Genomic DNA, 19,322 nt, shown 5'->3' with positions numbered 1-19,322 from the left:
TGGTCATGAGGGCATGTATTGCTGTTTGAGGTTGTCACAGATGAATAAGAGTGCATATTGCTTAAGTTGCACAAGTGGAAGAAAACTTTGTCTAACATGTACATCACAATTTTGTGTTTAAAAGTTCTGCCTTGAGTAACCTCCAGTCAGATCCCCTATATAAACAGGGATACTAAATGTGACAAAATATTTTCCATAATAGTACCTCCTCTCATAAGCAGTTCTTTGAGGGATTTTTTAAAATATACGTCTGATACATCTGGCAATATCAAAACATTTCTTCATAGTAGACATGAGCAGCAGCAGGACTGTGGGAGTGGGGGTGAGTAGTGGTCTGAGACCCATACATACTAGGGACATATCATTGCTAGCCCCTTACGCCTTTTAAAAATATATATTTTTGAAATAGAGCTTGAAGGGGTGCTTGTATTTTTGAAGGGCCTGTGTGACATTTTAAATTAGACTTTCAGTGTCCTGGAACACTTTGTCTGGAGAAATAAAAATTATGCTGTCCCTTAGGGATTTGGAGGCAGTTAGAGCTAGGCAAGGGCACATCAATGGTTTATCAGAACTCCAAACAGGGAATTAGTAGTTATGAATGCTCCTGTTTTGTTTTCTTCCAGGGTAATAGTGGAGTATCCTCACAAAATCAGTTTTACAGAATGTCTTTCCTTACTGGAGGGGTAACTTTTTGTTCCCCTTTTACAGACTTCATTTAATTTGCTTGGCTATCACAACACTAGCGCCCTTTCCACTCCTTGAGTGGTGAGTAGCAACTCAGAAAGCAGTCAAAGGATTCCTGCTGGTCCTTGTGTTCACATCAGGTCACATGAGAGGTGTGATTAGTCCACAGTCATCCAGAGTGGCATTGGAATACAAGAATTGCCATTCCAGAGCAGACCAGTAGCCCATGTAGTCCAGCGTTCTCTGTCTTACAGTGATCAGTACTAAAGCCTTCAGAGGAAGAGGCAAGCAACCTCATAGTGGGCAATTTTGGAATAACCTTTCCAAAAGGGGAGTTTCTGTGGTGGGTTATCCCCACTTCAGGGTGTCACCTGGTATACTGGGGTGCCACTTAACCTGCCTATTCCACCAACCTGGGCTCCTTTACATTATCCTGCTGAACGAGGCCCTGAAGCCTCCTCCAGCACACACACAGGTAGTGCCACACCCAACTGCAGAAAGACATAGAAAACTGAAGTCAGCTCTGCATGGGAAGATTCAGTTGGCAATTGCTCAGCACTCAAGCACGCACACCCTCTGGGGTGCAAACCCAAAATTGTCTTGCGTTTCACAGAGAACTATACAGTGTAAGCTCATGAAATTCGACTCCTCCCTTAATGTGGACGAAGATATGCACAGCTTTTTTGCCCCCCCAGTTATGAATTCCACAAACTGGTTTAGAGAAAACAGAAACAAGTTTATTAACTACACAAGATTGTAAGAGATAGTAAGGGATAGCAGATCAAAGTAGATTACCCAGCAAATAAAAACTGCAATGTAAGCTTAAGACACTAAAGAAACTGGTTACAAATAGTAATTTCTCACCCTAAATGTTGTTTTAGGCATTTTTTTCAAAGGCCAGACACCTTTTTCCAGCCTAGGCTCAGCTCTTCTCACCCTCTTTTGTCCTAATTTCTTAGATGTTTCCAGCAGTCATGCTGATGGAGATTCAGTTAAGAATGAACACTGACTAAGTCACTCCCCTGTCTTAAATGGGTTTTACATACGGTGGGATCCCTTTGTTTTCCACTGTGCCACCCCCGCCTTCCCCCCCCCCGCCCCCCCAAAATACTGGTATTCTGTCATGGAATCCAGTACCAGATGACTTAATTACATGACCTTGCAGTGTCAGAGCAACCATGAGCCAAAGGTGGTTGTAGCATCCCAAGAAGCTTCTCAGGAAGGTGGGAGATTAGCATCTTCAAAGTCCTATTGTTCTCCCTAATGGCCTGTCCAGACTGATTGCATTCTGTCCCATGGGCATTCCCCAGGTGTAAACCCAGTTGTAATTGTTACATAGTCAGTATTCCTAACTTCAGATACAGAAATGATAAATGCATACAAATAGAATAATTGTATTCAGAAAATCATAACATTTCCAGTGATATCTCACAAGTCATCTTGCATAAAATACATCTTAGATGTGCTATAAACATAGTATGACAATATTTTTATGAAGAATATGGGGCGTAGTGTGTCAGTTTCTTCTTAGGTTCCTCAGTTAGAGGTTGCCTTGAATCAGAAGGATCCGTATCCCGTTTTTGTATTTTTTTTATCCTTGTGTTTGTTCAGTCCCCTTTGAAATCCAGCTTGACTCGTGCTATTGACCTTTGCTCTTTCTTCAGTCCCTCTGTTACAGTGGGTTGCAGGTATCCACCTGTCCTTCATTCATCTCGGTATCTGAGGTAACTATGATATGTCAATGAGTATGAGGCTAAGGAATTGGTCAGGTGGCCTCCCCTTGTCCAGGTAAAATATTTCCAGAAATGGGCTGGTAAGGTACCCACTCACAGGGAGGTTGCTGATGACTTATGTACATCCGCAACAATCACCCTAGTGGTGTTGGAGTTCACATCAAGCAAATGATCTCTCTCTGTCGTATTCTCAGATTTATGTAAATCCCTCCAAAATTAGGTACTCATTGTTTTATGGAATCTCTGAAAAGAAGATTGGTATCCTTTTCATGCCCTCTTCCCCTCAAACTGCTCCTATCCTTAGCTCTACTAAATTCTAGGCTGGTAAAAAGGATAGTAAAGTGTAGGTATAATTGCTGAGGGGCTTTGAAATTATTAGGCCTCAAGTGTGTTACAAGACAAGCTTCCGAAGAAAGATTCATTTGAGACTATATGCATTTTCAAAGATCTTGTTACTATTCTGTAATGGTTCTTATTAGAGACACAACATGGGTGAGATAATTGTGACAGGTTCCCCCCAGGATGCCACCTGGAACTGGGGTACCACTGATCCCTCTCACTCACCAGCCTGGGTTTCCTCTCACACCGTGCTGCTGTGAAAGCTGCAGACTCGTGCTCATGCAGTGGTATGTCAAACACTGCCGGTCCTTTGCCTTCTTAGTTCCTTTTTACCATCTGTGGTGGTAAGTCAGAGTGTCTTTCTTGCTTAGCAAGAACTAGCAGTTTCTCTTTTTGAACTTCATGCCTTCGGGCCTTTGTACATAGTTTGCATTTGATAGCGGTAAGTAGTTAAGTGTGTTTTAGTTAGTAGTTAGAGTCCCAGTGGGGACTTTGCCAGTCTCCTGGATTTAAGTCCTGCTCGGAATGCAACAGGCCTATGCTTCTGAGTGACCCCCATAGCAACTTCCTTAAATGCTTGGGGGAGTCACATGTTAAGGAGTGATGCCAGATCTGCAAAAACATTTGGCCCTGCATTCAAAAGGAGTGAATATCCACTTTAGGACTCTCCTGATGAAGTCTGCCCTCCACCCAACATCTAAGCCATCCAGAACACACCAAGTACCTTGGCCTCCTTGCATAGCACACTGCTGGCGCCCAGCTGCTCATGGCACCGTTCGCCATCACCAGTGCTGAAGAAGGCCAAAAAGCGCTCCCCAGTACCCAGCAAGAAGGTCTAGGGATCATCTTCCAAGGGACCCGGGTCTGGCCCCAGGCTACTCCAGAGCCATGCAGTTGTGCCTTTCCAGTTGGTGTTCTCAGCCCTCTAAAAGATCTGCCACCGACTTTTGGGAGTGGTTTGAGACCCACAGCCCTGCCTTGACCGTTGTCATCCTAGGCTCTGCAGGTGCAGAGAGAGCTCAGGTCTCCATGTGCTCCAATGATGACCTCGGTGCAGTAGGACCTGGCTAAGTCTCCCCAGGAGGAGAAGCCCACCATTAAGACACCTCAGGGGAAAGGGAAACACTTCTGGTCACCGGACAGAAGACATTTATCTTCTCCACCATGTTGGGAATCCCGGGCCAGGTCCCAGTCGCATCATCGGTCGGCCAGGCTGACATACAGATCCCTTGGCACTACTCAACGGCACAGGGTTGATGCTCCCCCTACTATTCACAGCACCGTTCATTCCCACGCCAGTCGTCCTCTAGGCCTCAGTCCTGATCGCCAAAGCAGTGGAAAGATTCCCTATCTCGACACTAGTCTCTGTTCTGCTCTCCCCAGTACGGTCACTTGTCAGTTATACCTGGTCAGCAGTTGCCGGTAGCCACGACCGGTTATAGATTCATAGATTCTAGGACTGGAAGGGACCTCGAGAGGTCATCGAGTCCAGTCCCCTGTCCTCATGGCAAGACCAAATACTGTCTAGACCATCCCTAATAGACATTTACCTAACCTACTCTTAAATATCTCCAGAGATGAAGATTCCACAACCTCCCTAGGCAATTTATTCCTGTGTTTAACCATTGCTGCTTGTTCTATCCTTAGAGGCTAAAGTGAAAAAGTTTTCTCCCTCCTCCTTATGACACCCTTTTAGATACCTGAAAACTACTATTATTTCCCCTGTCTTCTCTTTTTCAAACTAAACAAACCCAATTCTTTCAAAAAAAAAGAACAAGAGTACTTGTGGCACCTTAGAGACTAACAAATTTATTTGAGCATAAGCTTTCATAGGCTACAGCCCACTTCATCGGATGCATGCAGTGGAAAATGCAGCAGGAAGATATACACAGACTAACATGGCTGCTTCTCTGAAACCAATTCTTTCAGCCTTCCTTCATAAGTCATGTTCTCAAGACTTTAATCGTTCTTATTGCTCTTCTCTGGACCCTCTCCAGCAAACTCTGGCTTCGACGGCTCCTCCCTGGTCGTCGGAAGGTGGTTCCTCCAATATGGAGGGCCAGTTCAGCCCATCGCCCAGGTCCCACCGTTGTGATTGAACACCGGAGCCTACTCTGCCTCTGTGGCACTGCAGAGGCAGCACAGCCAGTGGCCAGTGCACTGGCCTTATTGGAGTGCGTGGGTCGTACCAATTGTGACGATGCCTCTTTCGCAGCGCATCTCGGTGACTGCATTGGAGCAATGGTTGGCGGCCCCACCTGCACCTGTACCAGAAGTCCATTCTGAGGTCGAGGTGGAGGAACCTATGCCCACCCCTTAGTCTCCTTCTCTCACGATGGTCGAGACTCCAGCACTTCCACCAGCGGTCCAGTCTTCCTCATCGTCCCTGGTTGAAGCAGTTGTGGAACCTTTCCAGAGCTAGACCACGGGATGACTTTAAGGAGCATCAAGCCCTTCTCCAGTGCATGGCTGAGAACTTGGGGCTCTAGGTGCAGGAGATGGCGGAGCAGGTAGCTGGTAAACTACTGATATACGAACTTAAATGTCATAAATTTCTAGAAGGTACTGTCACTTTCAACCAAAGTTCTCACCACTAGATATTCCCTAAGTATATGCACTAGTGCACAGTATTTGTACTTTAAACAAGCAAGTTGTTCTATGTGCTATGAATATTTAAGAAGACTCAAATAGAAAAAAATATATAGAACTAGTCGAGAAAAAATAAACAGTACAAAAATAGATTTAAAAATGCTTTCCTTCTTCTCTTTTCTGAAGCACCTATTCGCATTATAAAAATGCATTAAAATAATGAAGAGGTGGGGGTAAATTTTTTAAAATATTTTATTTTTCAACAAATATTTCAGAGTCTATGAAAGAGGAGGATCAGGTAGGTTTGTATTTAATGGTTTGGGTTACAACATAAAATATTTCACAAAGAAACATTAATAAAATTGGTACAGGGAAAGGCCATAATGCATTTTTGGCATCAGTTGAGGAGGAATCTAAATACGAATATAGTCATAGGGCTTGTGTACATAGAGAAATTACTTACAAAGTAGAGTAATTATTCCAGAATAGTGTGTTCACATAGGGAAATTATACCAGCATACCTGTAGCCCAAAGAGTTCCATAGTCACTCCTTGTCAGAACTGAGGGAACACCAAATCTTACCCCTGTCTATTTATATTTTGGTTTTGAATTTGATCTAATAGAAAGAGGCCTAGCATCATTATCATACGTGTTCTCCTTCAACGAAATCTACAACTTGGCTGGAAATGAAGTAGACGTACCCATATTAAAGTTAGATTATATTGTCCTCCTTTTGATCTGGTTAATATATAGAAATGCATATACATGATTCCTCTGAAGGGCTAATGGAGTTTCATTTAACCTGAAGAATATTTAATACTGTTAATGAAGTATGCCAAGGAAAGAATACAACTTGACCTGCAGAGTCCAGGATGATTTTTAACAGTTATCAATTAGAAGATAGGGATTACTATATCCAGCTGTTTGCATCCCGTATAGACGTCCCAATGCCATCACTTCAGCAAACTGATGAACACATACTCCCGGTTCTCATTAGTGAAGTCTGCCACACAGTCCATCAAATGAAAGAGGGGAAGGCTCCACGTAAGGACAGTCTGATAGCAGAAGTGCTTAAGGCAATAGGTCAGGAACTTTGTAAAGTTCTTACCCAAAGGTTCAGCTGCTACCTGGAAATCTAGACGGTACCATCCAGCTGGAAAGAGTCCAATACCATCTTGTTGCCTAAGAAAGGTGATTGAGAAAATCTAAAGAACTATCGCCTGATCTGCCTGCTTTCACATATCTATAAATTGTTCACGAAAATAATAACGAAGCAACTATCGCGTAACCTGGATGAACACCAACCTAGAGAGCAGGCCAGCTTTCGAAGGAATTATAGCATGATAGACCACCTCTTCACTCTAAACCAACTACTAGAGCGTTCAAGGGAATATAAATTCCCTTTGTGCATTGTCTTCATAGACTATGAGAAGGCATTCGACAGTATAGAGACTAACGCTATGCTTGAAGCTCTTTCAGAACAGGGCATCAGTGCGAAATGTATCACATTACTAAAGGAAGTGAACTCTGGCTGTAGCACGGACATATTGCTGTTTGATACTCCCCTCTGGATCCCCATTGAGAGAGGTCTGAAACAAGGATATACAGTTTCACCAAAATTATTCACAGCCTGTCTTGAATTGGTTTTTCGATGAGCAGACTTGAAAGATGGGATTAATATCAACGACGAGTGGCTAAACTGTCTCAGGTTTGCAGATGATATAGTGCTGATAGCGAAAATACAGCCCAGCCCGAGAGAATACTTAAATAACTGAACGTGAAAAGTAGTCAAGTCAGGTTAAACATTAATTGGTCGAAAATGAAATACATGAGATCAGTGTTCTTCCAAGAACCTAAATAACTCTTGGAGGAGAGCAGATCCAAGAGGTTGATGAACACATTTATTTGGGTCAGGAAGTCAACGTGTGCCATGATCAGAAAGGCGAACTGTCACGCAGAAAAAAAGCTGGATGGTGTGCATTCAGTGATATCAAGGACATCCTCCAAGGAAAGATGAGCAAAACAACTCGTGCAAATTTTTTCAACTCGACCGTGCTTCCAACGATGTTATATGGCAGTGAAACATGGTCATTGACAAAAACTGAAGAACATCAACTGACAGCAAGGCGATAGAACGAACATTTTTGGGCATTTCGCTCTGCAGTCACATCCCCAACAAAATAGTTATGCAGTGGTCTGGAGTGTGAGACATTGTTGAAAGCAGGCTCAGCAAAATGTGGTGGGCGGGACATGTGGCCCGACTCAGCGACAACAGATGGACTGCAGCTATATCCGAGTGGTATCCGTGAGAACAGAAACAGCCACGCGGTCAACCTCCAAAGAGATGAGATGGTTTCCTAACAAGGAGATATTTACAAGCATGACAAAGAGTAGCCAGAGCGGGAAAAGATTAGAAGACATGTTGTCTCAGTCTCAACTGATGATGCACCAACAGTCTACTCAGTCTATGCCAGGGGCCTCATGCGGCTCGCAGAGGTCTTCCATGCGGCGCGCCAAGCTCCCTGCATGCCTCCCGCCCAGTTAGTTCCTGTCACTGTCAAAATTCCCCCCCGTCCTCCCCGAGTTATTTTGTATGGCAGCTAAGTTCCCCCCCAGCTGCTCCCCAATGTTTGGGGCTGGGTCTCTCCCCTGGCCCTGCTTGCCACCCCCACACGCCTTCCCCCAAGTGTCCCCTAGCCTCACTTGCTGCCCCTTCACTGCCCGGAGCCTGCTGCTCATGCTGTCTCCATTCGGCTCTGCTGGCTTCCGGCATCACTTGCTGCCACAGGGTTCTAGTGTCCCCCTCTGCTAGTGCCAGGGCAGGCTTCCCTTCCCCTGCCCTAGTCCTGAGCCTCTCCAATGCCCCGAGGCTCACTGATGAACATTTGAAACCAACCCTGAGATTGGCTTCATCTCAGGATATCAAACCTAATACTGATGCTCTGGTTGATGCAAAATGCTGCCAGCTAAGTAGCCAAAAATGAAATGACTGTCAAAATTAGCACTGACTTTTTACATTACAGTTAAAGAAGTTAATAAAAATGTTAATAAATTAACTTTTAATAGCATACTATATTTTAGTACTATATTACTCTTTTTTTTTCTGCCTACCTCCATGCGCTCTCCGCTGCCAAACAGCTGTTGGTGGTGCTTAGCACTTTCTAGGAGGGAGGGAGGAGTAGCGGAGAGGAGGTGGAGAAGAGACAGGGCAAGGGCGTGGCCTCACGGAAGGGTTGGAGTGGGGGCGGGGCCAGGGGCAGCGAGTGGGGGTGTTAGTGATGCTGTCCTTGTGTCAATGCACTAGTCCTGATGTGGCCCTCGTGGTCATTTGAGTTTGAGACCCCTGGTCTACGCAATTAGAATAAACCTCTTTTTACCTATAAATGAGTACGTTTTTTTTTATGGAATTAGTAAGACCCAGTAAATATAGAACCCCATAGTGCCATTTTTGTCCCTTTTCAAATAGAGTTGCACTTCAGATTGATTTTTTTTCAATCATATGTCAGTGTCTTGAGGAGTAACATCAAGGAAGGTTCTTAATTAAAGCTTACTGGTTCAAATAATTCATTGGGGTGTAAGATTATTCATACCTCCAGCTCTCTGAACTTCCATGAAACTGTTGGGCTCTTGTTTGAGTGATGTCCCTGTGGATGCTGCACTTCAGATGATTTTACATCCTTTAACGTCTAGTTGGAGAATTTCGACAGCAGTACTCAGTTTGGCTGCACATGCGCTCTGCTCTCTCCATCTCGCACCTGTAGCGGTGGTTAACTAGCGCTGTGCAGCCAACCACCCCTTCAGTTCGTTCTCAGCTGCCCTTGGTCCAAGTCAGAGCTCCGGCAGTGTCTCTGCATGACTTACCCTTAGATATTGGATTAGCAGTATAGTGTAGCAGTTAGACTTTCTTTTCCATTTGTTTTTCTCCTCATTTAAAAAAAAATAGTTTTAATTTTATGTTTTCATCCGAGAATGCATGGGTCTCTGGCTTTAAACGTTGCCTCTCCTGCTGAGAGGCAATTCCAGTCTGACAGACATTCCCAGTGTGTCCGCTCATTAGGGGAAATGCATCTACCTCAGAAGTGCTCCCATTGCCACAACCTTAAGGCCTGTGCCAGGAAAGCAAGGGACCTTAAACTTAAACTAATCCTTATGGAGAAGTGTCTCCTCCTGGCCTCTTGACCCAGGACTGTGAACTCCTCCCGGTCGCCTACCTTGGCTCCCAACAGACCTTCCTCACTGACTGCACGGGAGGGACCTGTCTCCCAGAAAAAGGGTAGAGACCTACCACTTTTCCTACAAAGGGATCCTCAAAAAAGAAGTGATCGCCAACTCTCTCCACATCATCAGTACCAACCATGCCACGGCTAAGTACCTATGAGTTGGCAGGCTTGTCTGGTACCCCTGGTACTGCTAAAGCCAAAGGTCCTAAGTGGGTAAACTCTCAGAAGGAAGCAAAGACAAGATTGCCCCTTCTACCACAGCATGGACTGCAGCAGTGAAACACTCAGTACCCAGCACCTCTGCAGTGCCTCAGCTTACGGTGCCATCTTATGGCTCTCTTGTGCGTAGCACAGAGACACCGGTAACGACATCTATTTTATCTCCTTTAGTATAGGCACCCTCAGCACCTATCTTTTCAGCATCGCAACCACTCCCAGTACCACCACAATTCCTGCAGATGCCATCTTCAGTGCTGAGATCTCTTGGAACGCAGCTATTTCTCTGACATAAGGACTTATTAGATACTGCAGCCCCGGAATCACTTCTTCTAGATATCGATACAGTGTCAGTACATTCAGCACTGACACCAAAAAACAGATCTGCCCCTCCTTTTTTTATCGAGGAGGACAATGAGGAGGGAGATGTTTATTCCTCACAACACTCTTCACCCATCCAAGGAATCATCAAACCAGCTCTACATGAACAGCCAGGACACTATTCCAGAGCCGGCTTCCAGGGGTGGTAATGGACATCCATGGATGTCTCCACTAATGTCTCCAAAATTGCCCTTCCTATAAATGAGGCACTCATGGCTCCTGCCAAGACCGTTTGGTAGACACTTGCAACAAACCCCCTTACATGTAAAAGGGCAGATATGAAGTATTATATCCCATTGAAGGATCTAGAATTTTTATTTTTACACCCCCAGCCAAACTCATTGATGGTAGAGGTGGTCAATGAGCAGGGCAAGCAACACCATTTGAGGACCACCCTGTATGGTAAAGAGTGGGAAATACTGGATATTTTTCATAACAAGGCCTATTCATCAGCAACATTGCAGTTCAGAATAGCCAGGTATGAAGCCTTGATGGCAAAAACAATCACGCAAATTACTCCAAACTGTCAGAATTTATTGGCTTCATCCCTGAAGACAAAAAAGATCAATTTAGGTCAGTTATCTCTGAAGGCCATCTCATGGCAAGAACAGCTCTGCAGGCATCCATAAACTCAGCAGACATGACAGCAAGATCCATTTCAATCTCCGTGGTGATGTGATGGGCCTTTTGGCTCTACTTGTCTGGATTCCCAAAGGAGGTGCAATCCACCATAGAGGATCTCCCCTTTTAAGGTCCAAAGTTATTTGCAGATAAGAATGATGAGTCTCTCCACATGTTGAAAGGCTCTGGAGTGACTCTTCGGTCTTTAGGCATCTACATTCCTGCATAAAAACAAGGCAGATGTTATCCATCACAGTGCTCAAGACCAGTGTCTTACACATACCCACAGAGGAAATACAATACCCAGAGGCAGAACCAGACACCCACAAGATGTAAGCCACTCCCATCTCAGCCTCCTATGTCACAACAACCTGTATCGAAACATCACATTTGAGGGTTTGATCAGGGGCCCAAGAGACCTCCCCCAACTCCTGTTTCTAAAACTACTTTCTACCAACCATCCCTTTAGCGACCATTTGACACCATTCTACCCAGCATGGCAAATTATTACTTCTGACAAATGAGTTGTGGAAATTATCACCACTGATTATTCCATCCAGTTAACCTCCATTTCCCCCCACCCAATCCCCCTTCAGGGACTCCTCTCACAAGCTTACCTTCTGAGACAGGAAGTAGACCATCTCCTGCGATTGGGTGCAGTAGAGCCAGTACTGGTATAATACAGAGGGAAGGGATTTTATGTCCATTATTTCTAAACCCAGAAAAAGACCAGAGGTTGGAATCCCGTTCTCAATTTGAGAAACCTAAACAAATTCATTAAAACAACAGTTTAGGATGGTTACTTTAGCAACAATAATCCCAACACTGAAATGAGGGGACTGATTTTTGCCTTCGACCTGCAATTCTCATACTTTCACATTGCCATACATCCACTGCACAGGTGGTACCTCCAGTTTGTTTTGGGACAAGATCTCTGTCAGTACAAGGTACTGCCTTTTGGCCTTTCCAGGCCCTCCTCTGGAATCAGCAGTGCACATAAACACAGTGGAACTGCAAGCAGTTCACAACGCATCTGCACACTTTTTGCCCATGATCAAAACCAAAACCCATACAGATCCTGATGGACAACGTCGCTATATAAACAAATAGGGAGGAGCGAGGTCATACTCCCTCTGCATTGAGACATCAAGACTGAGGAACTGGTCAATATCACCATATCAGCCTTCTACCTACCAGGATGTCAGTACACCACAGCAGATATATTAAGCCAAAAGTTCTCCCACAATCATGAGTGGTAAATAAATACCTCTGTGATATAAGACATAGTCTGACAATGGGGATTTCCCACCATAGATCTATTTGCCATAAGTCAGAACACCTAGCATTTGTTCCAGAGCAGAGTTGGGGCTAGGATTTATGGGTGCTGCCTTCCTCCTCAGATGGTATGCTCTTCTCCTTTACACTTTCCCTCCTATCCCGTTGTTGTCCAGGCTCATACAAAAGATTAAGATTGACCAATCCAAGGTCATCTTGATAGCTCTCACATGGCACAGACAAACTTGATTCCTATACCTGAAGCAGATGTCGGTATGTTCACAGCACATTTTTCCACATGGTGTGTCACAAGATACATGCCAGATCTTGCACCCGAACCTGGAGGTACTCCACCTGAGAGCATGGCTCCACCAAGGTTCGAAGATGAGGAGATGACCTGCTCAGAAGAGGAGAAGAATGTCTTGCTAAACAGCAGATGGTCAACTACACGCTCAGCCTGCCTCCTCAAATGAAAGAGATTCCATGCATGGTGCCAGAACAAACAAATCAGAAACACCACCTCTACTCCATCACTAGTCCTGGACTATATACATCAAATAAAAAAATTGGATCTTTCATTAGCTTCTCCAAAGGGAAAATGGTCTAGATTCAGAGGTAACCAATGCAGGGATGAGAGATCCACAGGACTATCTGGTCCTCCTGAACATGACTCACTGCCAAAGTAGTCTGGTGTGGACTAGAGCATTAATGGTCATCTCCTCCTGTTTGCAGGTCATTGGCCTTAAATCATCTCTGACAATTGAGTTATAGAGATTATCCAGAGAGAGTGATCCGCTCAGTCTCCCTCCTTCCAGATTTATCCCTTCTCCCAGTCCCATGGACCCTAAGAAGAATGGGGAAATGCAGTCAACTGTCTTTCATCTCTAGCAAACTGGGGCAATAGAAGCAGTCCTAGCCATAGAGAGGTGACAAGGTTTGTGTACTCCCTTTTGTTCCTGGTCAAAAAGAAATTAGAGGTGAGTAGGGCAATGCTTGACCTGAAGCATCTCAGTACATTCCTGAGAAAGCTGAGATACAAGATGGAAATGTTAAATAACCCCTTGGTGACGATAGATTTGAAAGATGCTTACTTTAGTGTCCCCGTTCATCAGTCTTGCTACAAATTTCTCTATTTGGGGGCTTTAAATCCTAGCATTTCCAATGCAACTCATTGTACTTTGGCCTCTCCACAGCCCTAGCTTATTTACAAAGGTTAGACTTGTCTTGATAGCTGTCCTCAGGCAGAGGGAGGAGTTTGCTTCTGTCAACTCCTAGATTATCAGTTGGTAAGGGTTGCATCCAGAGACACAGTAGTACTAACACTCTTGATCCTCAAAGACCACTGTGCCATTCTAAACTGGGAAAAGAGCCATCTGAACATCATACAGTGTATAGCTCATATGAGGGTTGAAATCAACATGCAATCTCTCAGAATTTTTATTTCTTGAGAGAGAGAGAACACACAAATTGACTACTTTGTTCAGGATGGCCTGCAGTCTCTGAAAAGTTTTCGTTTGCTCCTTGATGACATTGTCGGGGATATTCACATCATACGTGGACACAGGGCAACGAGTCTAAGTGTACATGAGACCCTCCTCCAGTCATGTCCGCTGTCCCTGCCTCCTTACACCTTTTGTTCATCCCACCAGGAGAGTCCAACTTTCTCTGTGCATATCATTTTAACAAGAGATTTCCCATGGCCAAGCTGGATAGAATAGGGCTTATATCTGATATTAGCCTCAAAGCAGTACAGGAAACTTGAACAGAACATGAGAGGAAGCAGTATAAACTGATTAAGAGCCCAGGACGATTCACTGTGGTCCCAGGGTACACTCCCATGTACTAATCATGATAGACACCACCAGTGCAATGGAATATATGAACAAATAAAATGCAGTCATCATCCCTGCGCAGTGAGATCTACCTTCTGATATCCTGGATGGAACAAAATCTCTAGTCCATCCAAACTCTACATAGTCAAATAAAAATAAAACATTGCTGCCATCTGGCTAAGCAGGGAAAAGCTAGATCATGCATAGTGCAATCTTCACTCAAGTGTTTCAGTTCCTGCTGAGGAAATTTTGAGATTCTTCTGATGGAACCATTTGCATCACACACAAATGGCAAAGTCCCCTCCTTTTTCTCTCAATGAGGAGGGTTCCAAGGGCAATAGGGTACAAATGCTCTCTCCCAGCGATGTGATCAGTCAGCCTTCTGTATGTATCTCCTTTTCCTCTGTTAGACAGAGCTATCCAGAATATAAAGAGGGAGAGGGCATTGATTGGTAATAGTGGCTTTTTATTGGCCTTGGTTCTCTGATCTCCTCAGTATGGTCCAGTTGAACTCCATTGTCCTTCCTTAAGATAGGGTTGGCGTCCCATGGACCAATTTGTCACTCCAGAGTACATAAGAGTACATAAGACTTACTTGCCTGAATTTTGACCACTCTTCCAGGAGAGAGAGGATACTCAGAAAGTATAATCTCCACTCTTCTGGTATCTAGAAAAGTTTCCACAAATTCTTTATTCTGGGCTAGGTGGAAGTTCAAGCGGTGGTGCAAGATACTTAGCTTCTCTCCTCCTTTGGCATCTATATCACAGATCTTGGGATAGTGATCAAAGGAGGATCTGATCAAAGGTCTTACAGTTTCAGCATTAAAAGGATAAGTGGCAGCATTATCTAAGATACTTTTCTCCACAGGCAGGAAGAAAATCTCTTTGTTGTGATGTCAGGCGTTTCCTAAGGTTAATTGAGCTCCCCCAAGGTCCTCAGTTTTGCTCTTTATACCCTGATTCTGTGTCCTTTTGAACCCTTCAGAAAGACTGCATATATTTCCTCCCCACCACGTTGGCTTTCCTGGTAACCATCATCTCTTCCTAGAGGGTGTTGGAGCTTGGGGTTTAAAACTTTTTTCTGTTGAAGTACAGTACAGCATAGTCCACTATTATAAGGTGGTTCTTCAAACAGATTGGCCTTTATCCACAAAATTAACTTGGATTTTCACAGAACCCCCCAAATTGTATTTCCTTATTTTTTCAAAAGCGTCTGACCCAAGAGAATTCTAGCAGATGTTATGTGTTCATAGAGGCCTCAAGACTTACATCTCTTGCACACAGATAATTCAAAAGTCCAGTACTCTAATATTCTCTGTTATTTGGCATCTAAGGGAAAAAGGGTATACAAATCTACTAGTTCAAGAAGGCTGATATAGTGCATCCATTAAGCTTCAGTTTCTCTCCAGAAAACAGCAGCAAAGCTCACTTGCTGTGAATAGTAGCAGCTTCCAAGGGCTGAAAGATCTTACAAACTGGAATCTGTCCATCCATACCTTCTCAAAATTTTACAAGCTGGATATTGAGGCATTGATGGATGCTGACTTTGATAGGAGGGTACTTGATGCTGTGATCTTCTAGAAGGAGAGAAGGCGTTTTTAACCCCGTATGTAGTTCTGCTAGATTGCCAGCCTGAGGACACTGTGATAAAATCCCATTAGGTTAACAGATCTGTGGACCTTGTAAACCAAAGAGAATAGGAACATTTCTTGACTTACCAAAAATTTCCTTTCTCTGAGTTACAAGCTCCACAGGTTCCATGATTCCTTATTTGGAGTATTTCATTGGCCAAAATAATAAATCTTACACTTTCAGTTCATTCAGATTGGTTCATAAAGAAATGTTCTGTAGAAATTTACAGTTTATTGTTTTAGTGCATATAAGCTCATTAATAAATTTCAGTTCACAAGGGATATCCATTGCAATGGAACCTGTTTCAGTGGCAGGCTCTTCGGTGTAGCTGGTTGGCACCCTCTTCTGTCAGTGACTGACAGGTCTAACATAGATATATGCAGGCTGAGAGGCCATTCTTTGGACTTTGTAATTAAGATTGAGGAAATTTTGGTAAGTCAAGATAAATTTTCCTTTTATGTCTGTGAGAGAAATTCAGCGGTCCAGGGATGTGCTGAATGATAGTTACTGCTCTTAAGCACATGTGCATGGGTTTTCATTGAGTTTCCGTTTATTAGCATTTGACTTTCTTGACTCTTGTTAATTTTCTGATTTTTGAACTGTTTGTAAAATGTACATTTTTGCCACTACAGAATTCCAGAAGAACTTCTAAGCAGTATTAGAACTTAATTCATTAACAGAATACTAATCTGAGGTTTTATTGAAAATCATTTGTGTTCAAGTATATATTGATTTTTATATAATTTTCATATCCTATAGAACCATTCTCATGATCATATATTAGATACTGGAGACTCAAGAAAGCAACAGGCAAACCAGCACAATTACCGTACCAGATATGCATTGGAAGAAACTGCCAGACCTGCTGAAGAGTTAGAAAATGGAAACAGTTCTTCAGATGTAAGATTCTGAATCAGTAGGCTACATTATAAATTGTTTACATTGTTATGCTAAATATTGTTGCTCAAGTTCAAAGGCAAACATTTTTATTGTTGATTACTTTGTATGTTTATATTAGATACTGAGCTAACTTTTCAGAGTTCTTCAGCTAATAACAAGTGCATTGGCAGTCTTTCAACTATGCCTACAAATTTACTGTCAGAAAGTGGAAAGGTATTAATTTTTATAAACTATTTGTGTATATATATTTGGAATGCTTAATTTCAAAAGAAATTTAAATTACACGTGTAAATGCTATTTCAAATGTACTTCATTCTCCACAGTATATAGTGGATCAAATTGAGTCAAAATCTGTATTTTAAAAAATGCCCAGAGATGAAAACATTGACAAAAACACAAAAGGTATTAATTTTAAACATCTCAGCATACATTTCAGTATACACAGTGCAGGCTCCTTTTTTGTATATTGAGTTTACAAGTTTAGCAGTGTTTAAATGGAAGAATTGAAGTATGAATAGCAGATTTCTGTAGACTTCATACAACTGTAAATGAAACAGCAAAAACACAGGTGGAATCATATTATACAAATTTTATATATAATAAAATAAAATGAGAGGTCTGAAATAAAATACGTACGTTGGATAAGCTTCAGTAAGGGTTGAACTAATTACTTATAGCCAGAAGGATGTAATTTGTATTATTTCTAATATAAAGAGTTTTACTTTCTGCAAGGTTTAAATGAAAAAAAAAATCATGAAAATGCATGCATGGTTAAATTTATGCTGATCAAAATTATAACTATGTAGGTTTTTATGTTGCAGTTTGATAAAGACGCCTCTTCCACATACAAATATTGTGTCTAACTAGATTTCCAAAGTGCAGGTTTGGATTTTTAAGTGTGCACAAACTTCTTTATGTGCCTAACCTGTACTCTCAAACCCAGGTTTGGATGTGTATAAATTATGTGTGTAGACACTTATAAAAATATGTCCCTTGGTCATGGCATAACAAGCTGACTGTTTAAAAGGCATGCAAAATTGAGGGGAAATTACTTGTTTAGATGTGCATATTGAGCTTGAGTGTTTAAATGTAATCCTGGATATGTAGTGTTTCATAGGCAAGAGTATGACCAAGTTTTTACACAAATTCAGAGACAGACCATCCCAGTATTAGCAAGAGATTTACATGACATAATAAAATTGTTTCAACACACCCGGATAGTTAGGGACCAACATTATCAGTAGGTGACACAAACACAGAAGAAAGTTACTTTGCTAATGATAACATAAATGATTTAAAGAGAAATATTGGAGAAGGAGAAACAAGTGTTGCAAAACCAAGGATATTCTTATTTATTGAATTAGTGTAACAGGGCACTTGCAGTCTGCTTTGTTTTGTACTGCCATTGTGCCCCCAATTTGTTCTAAAGGGGCATCTTTGGAGAAAGAGTAGATACCACAGTGTTAGGTGCTATTCTAAGAACCAAGATGTATGGACAGATAGCTGAACATTCAATTGTGGGTCACTTTGTTGGTGTTGCAAACAAGTGGGCCAGTGTTGCTTTTGTCTTAGACATCCCATGATTTTTGTTAAAACACTTTAAAATGACCTGCTCTGAAAGGTAACTATGCAACAATGGCACCTTTTTTGGAGCAGTTTTTGTAAATGTTAGTCCTATTAACTTACTTCAGTGACAGAAATAAAGGCTTTTGACTCACTATCACTGCAGATTCAATGCAATGATGGGATATAAATCTTGATTTAGGTTCTTCTCTAATTGTTAACTAAGTTCTAGTTGCAAGTTTTAAATCTCTTCTGTTACATCTGTGCAATACCCCTGAATACAAAGAGGTTACACAAGTATAACTTATGACAGAATGTGGCCTCCATGGGCTTTATTGCTGATAGTGAATGAGAAGGAAAGTATCCAGGTTGTCTTACAAAACCCAATGGGAATGTCCAAATCTGGCATTTTAAAAGAAAAATCTTGTTAATTCAGCATATTTGAACTGAAAATTGATGCCACAAACAGTGAACTCCGCAGTGCATTTTAGCGACTTCATAGTAGAAACAAACTGAAAACATGATTAATATTTGTGTACATTCTTACACTTAAACTTCTTGTTCTTCATCTTTGAAATATTTGACCTATATAATTATGATACAGCATTAGAATTGGCTTTAACGGATTTAAGTCTCTTTTAAACAGATAACCCAAATTAAACTATTCTTACCCAACATTCCAGTTTAAATTAAAGTTCCCCAGCATGCTTGTATTTGTATTTTTTTTAAAGAATAGAATAATATTTCCCTTCCAAAAAAGCCTTTTTGCAAATGAGCTATTCCTTTGTCATGCACTGTTCTTGTGAATAGACAAGATGTATTTTAGCTATTTCTGTGAGATTCAGTATTTGCTTTCAATATGTGGTATGAATTTTATGCAGTGCATATAATAGACATTATTTATGGTATACCTAAGCATTAAAAAAAAGTAGTTACAGTGGATGCTATGTAGCTAATTTCTACGTTAGGTCAGTGGACCATTAACTGGAAATATATATTTTTTTAAATTAAAAACCAAGATATTTGGTCCATAATATAAACTAAAACTAAATGGAGGCGCATATTTTTGTTTCAGAAACACAAAAACATTTGACAGAAAGCATTTATGCTGCTGTTGTATATTAGCATTACAGTTGTGCATAGATGCCCCAGCTGAGATCAGAGTTTCATTGTGGTAGATACTATACATACGCAACGGAAGAGATAGTCCTTGCCCCAGAGAGCTAACAATCTAAATAGATACGACAGTGAAACAGAGAGAAGAGTTTGTCTACATGGGGATACTCAGGATAATTAATCCAAATTAACTAAAGGTGTGAATTTAAAGTGGATTAGTT

At 42.1% G+C, this 19,322-nt stretch overlaps 1 protein-coding gene across 4 annotated transcripts in view; it reads left to right on the top strand.

The window, feature by feature from the left end:
* Nucleotides 1-19,322, top strand: part of PHIP (pleckstrin homology domain interacting protein) — a 337,941-nt gene that overhangs the window by 210,324 nt on the left and 108,295 nt on the right. For all 4 annotated transcript variants that reach the window (XM_030555793.1, XM_030555789.1, XM_030555794.1 and 1 more), the window contains one exon: nt 16,282-16,422. In XM_030555793.1, the coding sequence (XP_030411653.1) occupies nt 16,282-16,422 (141 nt within the window). The remainder of the gene's footprint in view (nt 1-16,281; nt 16,423-19,322) is intronic.

The sequence above is a fragment of the Gopherus evgoodei genome, chromosome 3, assembly GCF_007399415.2.
Source record: "Gopherus evgoodei ecotype Sinaloan lineage chromosome 3, rGopEvg1_v1.p, whole genome shotgun sequence".
Classification (NCBI taxonomy): Eukaryota; Metazoa; Chordata; order Testudines; family Testudinidae; genus Gopherus; species Gopherus evgoodei.
The sequence above is the reverse complement of the archived record's forward strand: the minus strand, read 5'-3'. Positions and strand labels throughout refer to the sequence as shown.